At 41.5% G+C, this 10,186-nt stretch overlaps 1 protein-coding gene across 1 annotated transcript; it reads right to left on the bottom strand.

Annotated features, from left to right (window-relative positions):
* Positions 1 to 1,889: 1,889 nt before the first annotated feature.
* LOC124131295 lies at positions 1,890 to 9,482 on the bottom strand. The gene is made up of 4 exons (XM_046494483.2): positions 9,405 to 9,482; positions 9,155 to 9,283; positions 5,758 to 5,835; positions 1,890 to 2,423 (listed from the first exon to the last, which is right to left on the bottom strand). The coding sequence occupies exons 1-4, from the start codon at positions 9,445 to 9,447 to the stop codon at positions 1,948 to 1,950; spliced, it is 726 nt and encodes a 241-aa protein (XP_046350439.2). The 5' UTR covers positions 9,448 to 9,482; the 3' UTR covers positions 1,890 to 1,947.
* Positions 9,483 to 10,186: the final 704 nt, after the last annotated feature.

The following is a 10,186-nucleotide window of genomic DNA, read 5'->3' as shown; positions in this document are numbered from 1 at the left end:
CGAGATCGGGTGGTCAGACTCGCTGCCTTGGTTGATGCGTGTCATCGTATCCCACTTGCGTGGGTCGATGCTCATGATGTCAGTCACTGGATTGTCCGGTCCAGATTTGATTATTTACAAGCCGCCGTCAACAAGCGGGAATATTGCTGAGCGCGACGTTAAACAAACAAACTGAACTCACTTTTAGTTAATCTGACTCACCACCAGGTGACTCGCACAAATTAGAATACGTTTGATGTGTTGAGAAATTAATAATGCAGGTGACATTTCTTCCTTAGCATTTTAAAAAAACAAACTATTTTTAAAATAAACAAATTACTTTGCCCAGTAACATCGTATTTAAGGAACAGAACCCTGTTGTATTACATAATTATCAATGCACAAACTCCCTTGGTGCACACAAACTAAACTCAACCAAATACCCGAGGCCAACAAAAATGAGGTGCGTGTAGCACGAAATCAATTCAACAGTAACTTCGACAGAATTCGGATAAATTACAAATAAAACTTACCTTGGATATATAAAATACAGACTCTGTACAGTCGTCTCGCATGCAGTCAATAATTTGTGATAATGAGAGCAGCCCGTCAATGTCCATGCTTTTGGTGTAATCCACAAGGAGTTATCTCCCTTAGAGCATGTGCGATCCTTGATGCACGGAGCACGTCCTCATAAATATTATTCATGTGTATTGTGCATATATTGCACTAGAAAATAATTAATGGGTAAAAGGAGGAAAGAAAGCAGAATAACCTCTTCTTCATGATATTGAATAAAACCTTAAGCTCTTGTTTGTTTGTTTGTTGTTTAATGTCGCATTCAGCATATTCCAGCTATATGATGGCGGTCTGTAAATAATCGAGTCTGGACCAGACAATCCATAGGTTGACAGCCTGATCACCCGATCCCGTTAGTCGCCTCTTACTTTAAGCAGGCACCTTCATTTCTTGAAATACTAATTCAAAACAAAGCAGGTGATCGACATAACGAGAGAATATTCAAATGATTTAATAGGTGACGTGAGGTGAAATGGAGTTTAACGTCACTGTTAAGATTGTTGCACTAATAGAGCGACGTATATGCACGTGTTTGTGTGTGTGTGTGTGCTTGTACTAGTCCGGACCAATGCCAGTGCCAGCCTACTGAGAGACCATGCCGCAGTTAAGGTTTGTTTGTTTGTTACATTCCAGCTGTATGACGACTGTCTGTAAATAATCAAGTCTGGACCAGACCATCCAGTGATTGATATCATGAGCATCGATCCACACATTTGCGATACGATGACATGCATAACCAAGTCAGCGAGCCTAACCACCCGGCCCCGTTATAATTTGTCGCCTCACTCTGTTAATAGAAGCATGATATCGTTGCAGGGTTAACAAGCAGAAATAATTCAACTCAAAAAGGGTTGCATTTTACTATATGCATATATACGTATTATATCATAATTTGCTGCGCCACATCTTGCTATTGTATAATAAAAAAACATTAAATAAATATGAATGCATACTAATGTATGATAAACCAACATCTACTGAAACCAATAGCCTATGGTTTCATTTACAAAGCGCCTTCGTCATAGCTGTGTACCCCAGGTGTGGCGCGTCATATTGTCAGTGGATTGAATCCCATATTCACCCCTATTATGATCATTTGCTTGCTAGCGCCATACTCTAAACCATATGCTCGTGGGGCTCACCAAAGTGACTTAGGCATCAGATCTGCCCGTGATATAACTGATGTACTGTTTACAACATCAAACACACAACTCATGATCACTCAATCACTTACTTTAACATGTCCATAAGTGAAAGAACCCTGTGCAGTGTATTTAACAAAACTGTATTTATTCTAACGTTTGTTCTTATAATAAAAGAAACGCAAATATTTTTTGCACACATGCTTGGTGGCTTTATTCAATAATTCAAGAGTGAATCATCAAATATTTACTTAGAGCAAACAGTGCATGTTAACTCCCATACATTCCTGTATGGTGGACAAGGCAGGGAGCCACAGATGCCTTCAACGAGATACAAGAGATGCCCATTCTTGTTTTCATGGCCACTGCGATCCTTCTCTGCATCTCCATCAACACAGAGATACTCACTAGCAGCATGACTGTAATGGCCACCCATCAGGTACCCCGTGTACTCGACACGCCATCCAGGGAAGCAGGACATCTTGGCAGGCACCATGATGACGCTTGTCTTGGTTCTACTTCTACACACGGCACAGGGAACGTCATGGTCATGGAGGTGTTTGAAACTGAAGGTATTATATGTACCGGTTTCATATTCCGTACCATAGATCAGGCTGCCAGCCTGAAGCCCGGGAGTGTGGTTTCCATACTCAGGGTTATCTGGTAGACACAGGATATTGGCAGGTCCAGCTTTGGTTTCGTAAGAATTACCACCAGCTACTCCTAGAAAAGAGAAACATAATTAGTTAGAGTATTCGCCTCGGTGCTGAGCGTGATATGGTATATGGTGTGATGCATGTACAAAACACTAGAATATATAATCTCCCAAAACACTGGATTTTATTTGCTCCAGTAAATTGTACGTGCATCCCGCTCTATACCATTTCACTATAACATAACATGCCCCCAAATCACAGCAGGGGATATTCGAAATTGACAGATGTTTAAGGAAATACAAAGTGGTATGTTGGTGGTGAGGTGAAATGGGGTTTAACGTCGCGTCTAAGATTATTGCACTAATATTGCGACGTGCGTGCATGTGTGTGTCTGCTTGTTCAAGTCCGGACTGATGCCGATTTATAGTGCTGAGATACCATGCAGCAGTTTAACATGAATACCCCATTCAGACACAGTATACTGACTCTAGGCCGACCAGTCCTTGTTTTAGTCCCTTAATGTCTTTTGGTATGACGCGGTCCCGGACCTTCCGCTCTCCGGGCGGACGCTCTACCACTAGACCACGGAGGCGGTCAAAGAGGTATCGAGCGATGGTAATGGATGGATAGGAAATAGGAAGGACGAGGTGTACCTGTACCATGACAATCAACAGAACATGTTGGCGGTGTATTGTGAGGGTGCAAACAAACACATTGCTCAATCATTCGTTTATACGGAATGGTATGATCCAAATATATCTCCCAAAGACAATTAGGAGAAGTCTTGTCAACTTCACTTGCAGCACATAGCCCAGTTTGGCTAACGTAGCGGGTGACCTTTGACGTCGGCGTACACGTCTCCCGGTCGTGTCACGGGAGTGCTCTTTGGGGGAAAAGACAGGGCTTAAGACTGGCCTGTGGATGTGTTGTGGCTGGAGCTTGTCGGTTACGATACGACCCGTGAAGAAACGGGTTAGAATTGATCTTCAGCAACCCATGCTTGTCGAAAGAGGCGACAAACGGCGGTGGTAGGTCAGGCTCGCTGACTTGGTTGGGACATGTCATCGTGTCCCTATTGCGTAGATCGATGCTCATGATGGCAAGCACTGGATTGTCTGGTCCAGACTCGGTTATTTACAGACCGCCGTCATATAGCTGGATGATTGCTGCGTGAAACCAACAATAACAACAAACAGTTGCGATACGTGCACAGTGGTTACGATCGTTGTCTTGAAAGACAAAACGTGGAACAGCACAGCGCAAACTTTAATAATAATAATAATAATAATAATAACAGTACATTTGTTTGGCTCCCTTTTCATGCTTTATTATCCCGTTCAATTGATGAGTGTGCACTCGAATTTCATTTTCTTCTCCATGGAGAGTATGCAACGTAAGCTGCCTGTGAGGCGCTAAAAGGTTAGCAGCTACATTCCTATCTCATCCTACCGGGTACCCATTTACTGCTTGGTGTATAGAGACATATTTCGAACAAAGTCACTTGTCTAAGGAGACACCACATGCGTTACAGTGTCCGCCAGTCCTAGAAACTCTCAGGAGCCAAGCTGCCGAACACGGTAACCCAGCCAAGGACTCTCCGCAACCAACGTTACTTACCTTCAGATTTGTGACCTGGGCGATGTGCACAGGACCACGTGTCACCACTAATGGCATCCGTATGTGGACTCGGTAGTACAGTGACCCTTCTATTGACAACATGCAGTAGAGGACTGGCAGTCATAGTTATCTCGGGGGCACGGGAGGCCAGAAACCTATGATTGTGGGTTCGAATCTCGGTTCGCCCCGATTATGTTTCTAGGTTTGTCAGAACCATACCCGTGCTCGTGGGTTTCACCGAAGTGGTAAACGTCTGAGACCTTCATCACTTCGGGCTTTCCTCCCACATTAAGCTGACACGCCGCGATATAACTGGAATACTGTTAAAAGCGGCGTTAAACCCAACTCACTCACTCACTCATAGTTATCTCACCCAATATTAGAGACCCATCCCTGAACCTGTCATGTTGCCTTACATTGACGTTCGCATGACGTTCGTTATAAAGAAGAGAATATATGGTTGTCAACGTCTTTCTTATGAGGAACACAACGTTTCGGAGTATATGCTTACTCCTTCATCAGGTGAATGAATGCCATGAGGCAGAGACCATATATATGTACAGGTAAGGACAACAAAATAATAAGATAACAAAAGGTGGAAAATAACAAAGGATAGAAACTAACAAGGGAAGCAAACAGATGATTGGCGCTTATAGGTGATTAGCAAGTTGTCGACGCATTCAAAATCTGATCTCAAATATTGCATTGAAGCAATAGTATTAATCATACGTGTTACTTTCACTGAAGAATCAAAATCAAGAATGACCCCCTACCCACGTGCACAGGGGAACTGCATGGTCCACGTGCAACGCATCTGGTGTGTTGGGGCAGTCATTTTTCAAAATAATCTTTCTACTGACGAACGATCATAAGATTCAGGGCAGTGGCGTAGCCTAGTAGTTAAAGCGTTAGCTCGTCACGCGAAGGACCGGGTTCGATTCATCACATTGGTTCAATGTGTGAACCCCATTTCCGTGATGTTGCAGGAATATTGCTAAAATCGGCGTAAAACCATACTCACTCTCATAACATATATACTTCATGATACACGAGGTTCTTGGACGAGTATATATCGTCCGTCCGAAATGACATGGTTTCCTTTATACTGAAAGTGGACGATAACCAGTTTCAATATTATTTGCAAGAAGGAAAAAAAAAGCCTGAAACATTGTACCGCACATATCGGAAAATACGGCCAGGTCACAACGGTCTTTTTGTGATGATGTTTATAGTATGTGGTGTCTAAGACAGCACTGACCAAATTTGCCATTTAGAGAACAGGGATTTCAGATGGCAGTAAGTATTGAAGATTAGATCTTATCATGTCAAGATATTTAACGATGGGGGTAATATTATGAACCGACTGTTTGTAGAATACCATATAAGTCTGAATGGCTTCCTTTCAGCGTTAGGCGTATCTGATCTGCTTGATATTTGCTCTTTTCGGACTATTGTAGCACCGAGTATAGGTAAGATTCAGGGTGATGCTCGATGTTTCGATCGTGCAACGTATACAACAATAATTCGAAATGGGCACACTTTCGAACCACTTGATCAATTTGGCATACTTTACTTCGCACCTTGGTTAGACCCATATTCTTTATGCATATATAAGGTCAATATCTAACCATATCCATATGCATCTGCGTTGGTCACTAAAGATGTACCTGTTCATGTGTCACTTTGAATGGTAGGCAGCTACAAGTTTCTGACAATGTCTTTTTGATTGAAATAAAACTTACAAAAAAACAACCAAGAAAGATGTATATGGAGGAACATGTTACCTTTATACACAAGCTCGTTGTTAAGTGAGCACTCAGTTCTACCCCATCGAGTGTAGATAGCACCACCTTTACCTTGAACTGGAACAAGAAAAATAGGCATAGTTTATATGTACACTCTTCAAAAAAGGAAACGCACAGGTAGTATGTAGTTCATTGAACCTGACTACAATATAAATCCGGTATATAAATTGGATATATGTTATTGGAAAGTGTTGTTTGCCTGATATTCGACAAACGGTGCGTCAAAACGCATCCATTGTCGATTTGCACACTTGTTAAAAAATGTCATGGAGGAAAATAGAAAAGCAAAATGCACGTGCCGGTTATGGCATTCGTAACGCGTGGTAGTGGCTATAAAAAGGCAAGCATAAGCCAATAATTTGTCATTCAATTGTCAACATTTTTCAAGTTCGAAAATGCCGAGACTCAGCGCTGCCGATCGGAACATCGCTATAAGACGTATCGAAAGAGGGGAATCGCAGTTTTCTGTTGCACCCCACCTCAACGTCCACCACAGCACCATTTGCCGCCTTTGGGACCGATACACACAGTTCAATTCCACTGCAGACCGTACGAGAAACGGCCGACCAAGAGTTGCACAGGATCGCTACATTCGACTGTTCCTCCTACGTCATCGCAATGACACAGCTACGGGGACTGCAGGACGCATCCCTGGTTTGAGGAGGATTGCCGACCAGACTGTCAGGAACCACCTTCTCGAGGCTGGAATCCGACCAGTTATCTTCCCTGTTTTGCAACAGATCCATCGACAGCGTTGGTACCATTATTTACAGCCTTGGAATTTGAGAAACTGGAGACGAAAGTGGTTTAGCGATGAATGACGATTTCGTCTTCACCGGCGAGATGGAAGACAACGTGTTTATCTTCGTCGAAATGAGCGCTTTGCCCCACATTGTGTACGTTAATTCGACAATTTCGGTGGCGGTAGTGTCATGGTGTGGGGGTCCATATCCTACACCACGAGATCTGACTTGGTTGTGGTTCAGGGAAATTTGACTGCAAATCGCTACATGAATCAAATTCCTCAACCTCACCATCTTCCAATCATTGACCGCCAGAGGGAGCTGTTTCAACGGGACAATGCTCCACCGCACACAGCTCGTGTCACGGTAGGCTACCCTCATAAGGTCAACATCAACAACTTGCTCTGGCCGTCGAGATCTCCAGATCTCAACCCAATCGAACACCTCTGGGATGAACTCGATCGACGTGTACGTCATCGTCAGAACACGCCGCAGACACTCCAACAATTGGCCAACGCGTTACAAGCAGAATGGAGCAGAATTCCGCAGGACAGAATTCGTACACTTATCAAGTCAGTGCCGAGGAGATGCGGAGCCGTGATTGCTGCCTGGGGCGGTCACAGGAGATACTGTGTTCAGCTCAACCTTGTGGCCGTATCTGACATGACAATGAACTGTTTTAAAAATTTCAATGCCTTTGTACAACGACAACATGTGATTATCGAGCTCCAAAATTTCACATTGTATATATGATATTTATTTAAATATATCCGACTTTATTAGGTACAATACATTTACTAACAATCTACCTGTGAGTTTCTTTTTTTTTGAAGAGTGTATATACATGTAGTTGATCATGTAACAGAAACCAGCAAATCGTGCAAATGAAGACACATTATCCCCATCTGTGACCTTAAACCCACTCGTACTACCATGTCCTCCTCACAGAGATGGAACAGACCATGTCCTACCGGGACTCCACGTTTTTAAGACCTAGGCTTATTTACAGATTTTGCAAATTGTAATTGAGTAAAATTTATCAAAATTAAAGCACATGACATACAAACGAAAACAAAGAGAAAAATATAACTATCCCAAGTTTTATGAAAAAAACACTTTCACATAAGAACTAGAAAATTATGTGTCAAGAACACGTTCAAAATTAAACTGACATGTAGAAACAGTAACAAGAAACCAATTTCGCCATTATGCGTGTTTGTCACATGCGTTTAAAATGTCTCACTGAGTATCCAGAATATCACAACCACGTTATGGGTCTAATTAGACTAACATTTAGTCAATGAAATCTTATATTACACAATACCCTCTAAAAATAAAATATAAAAACTTTCCCTATGCTGATTTCATATGGAATAGAGCCAGCTGGAACTTGCTAGACATGCTTTTTTATACGTTTCTAGATTGTTACTTTTTTCATAAACTAAATATATGGTGCAGGACTCGGGCCCAATGTGTCTTGTAAATATGGAAACCTCTTTCAGCGCCAATATTGGTGCAAATTAGCCATATAGTGAGTGAGTGAGTGAGTGAGTATGGTTTAACGCCGCTTTTAGCAATATTCCAGCAATATCACGGCGGGGCACACCAGAAATGGGCTGCACACATTGTGCCCATGTCGGGAATCGAACCCGGGTCTTCAGCGTGAAGAGCGAACGATTTAACCACTAGGCTACCCGACCGCCCCGTTATTTTGTAGCCATATAGAAGCGTGCTACAACACATGTTGAAGAATATCGGTAATGGGAGATAGATCAATTTTTCAATTCACTATTAGATCCTGTTATTTTTCCGTTTTTAATCCCATGGGCTAAGCAACAAGGGGGCGTAAAACGTACAGTCCCGTATAATGATATGTTTAATGTGTGATCAAGTTTTAAAAGTATTTAAAATACTGATCATTTTTACTTCCATGAGAATGTAATACAACTATTTCTTTCCTATTAGAATCATGTTTCAGGTCCCTGCGCGCATCAGTTTCAACACTCCTTGTCGGGTTATTCCGTTTTCCTGTATTCCATAAAACAAACTATAAACTGAACATGACGCTCGATGCCTATTGTGCCAGGACTTGTTTTGTTTGTTTATTCGCTGCTTAACGCCGCACTCAGCAATATTCCAGCTTTATGACGGCGATCTGTAAATAATCGAATCTTGACCAGACAATCCAGTGATTGACAACATGAGCATCGCTTTACTGAATATTTATGAATCACTGCAAAAATGGCAATGCAGATGAGCCGCGTCTTCGTGTCATTTTAGGCAACCTAAAAGACCAGAAACAATACTTTATGGGGACTTATTGAAGTTTTTTTCAGATAAACAATGGTAAACAATACACATCAGTAAACAGATATTACGCTGTCGGCATTTTTCTTTCCTTGATACCAATTTAAAAAAACCAAAAACGTTAAAATAAAAAAGACATTTCAATCCTGTAATATAATACAAATATTTGACAACATTTTAACACATATTTGACAACATTTGATCAAATATGTGGTTGTTCAGTTTCGTAGGTATATGCGGGATATGTCCATATAGAAATGTACATGAACCTTTATCCACAAACTAAGGGTCGGAGTAAATACATGTCGGAGACGCGAAAGACGTACCTGAAGCCTCCTCATCCTGTTCTGTCCTCAGCATCTTACGCAACTCATCCAGAAACGTTTGAGTTGCAATACAGGGTGTCCCGGTCGGTAGTATCTCAGTAGCGTCATTGTTTCCGCATCCAAGTTGCCCTATTAAACAATAAAAATGGCAAAAAAACAAATAACGGCGTGCATGGTTATTCCAAAAAAAGTGACATGATTGCGTCTACATATGTCTCAGGAAAAGAAACCAGTTGCTTCGTATAGTTACCATGACAAGCAAGGACAACGGCCATGATCATCCACAACATCATGTTAATCACGGACGTGAATGTCAGTGGTGACTCAGTGTTCACTAACAGACATTTTTATACTTTATCTTATCTAGGATACAACGCTTTCATAAAATATGATATTTACAATGAGGTTATAAAATATAATACTTAACGTAACAGATGCGGAGAAGTGGTGATGTGAAATGGGTTTTAACAGCTCCAAGATTATTTCCCTAATATACCAAGTCGGACAAATGAACCAGCTGGACCAAAGTAAATAACAAAAACACAGATCGTGCATATCACAAGTCTTCTTTTCGATTTTACCGCACGTATCAGTCGTTACCGCAAACCTCATTCTGTTTATCTGTCAATGTACACTCTGAGAGTTGGACACCAATGCCATGTATTTAAATTATGACATTTCTCCCCGATACCATTTGAAGGCTCTCTCGTCCCAGGCTAATAGTGAGGCAACAGGATGCAAATGCACAGTCAACTTAGAGAGAGTTTACAGGCCTCCGTCATATAAAAGACAGACAGACAGTTATTTTATTAAAGTCTCACCTGAACATTTGATAGATAACATTATACACATACACTCTTGAAAGTGAATTGAGCCATTCCCTGCGGAATTACTAGAGACTATTATGCATACAAGAAAACAAACATTAAGTATAAACTAAGGGTATTAGATAAAACCGTAAAGAATTGAATAAAATATATATTAAGTAGGAATATGAAAATAGGCAGCAAGGTTTTCGCAGTGAAAGAGGAC

Source organism: Haliotis rufescens, unplaced genomic scaffold (assembly GCF_023055435.1).
Source record: "Haliotis rufescens isolate VD_foot unplaced genomic scaffold, xgHalRufe1.0.p SCAF_14, whole genome shotgun sequence".
In the NCBI taxonomy this organism is placed as follows: domain Eukaryota; kingdom Metazoa; phylum Mollusca; class Gastropoda; order Lepetellida; family Haliotidae; genus Haliotis; species Haliotis rufescens.
Note: the sequence above shows the minus strand (reverse complement) of the source record. Positions and strands in the feature narration are given on the sequence as shown.

Bases quoted from the DNA above. Each gene is read 5' to 3' on its own strand.
- LOC124131295 (XM_046494483.2), bottom strand. From the start codon at position 9,447: ATGATGTTGTGGATGATCATGGCCGTTGTCCTTGCTTGTCATG. The intron at 9,284-9,404 runs GTAACTATACGA...ATTGTTTAATAG, and splicing joins CGTTGTCCTTGCTTGTCATG to GGCAACTTGGATGCGGAAAC. The intron at 5,836-9,154 runs GTACGTCTTTCG...TTCTTGTTCCAG, and splicing joins ACAGGATGAGGAGGCTTCAG to TTCAAGGTAAAGGTGGTGCT.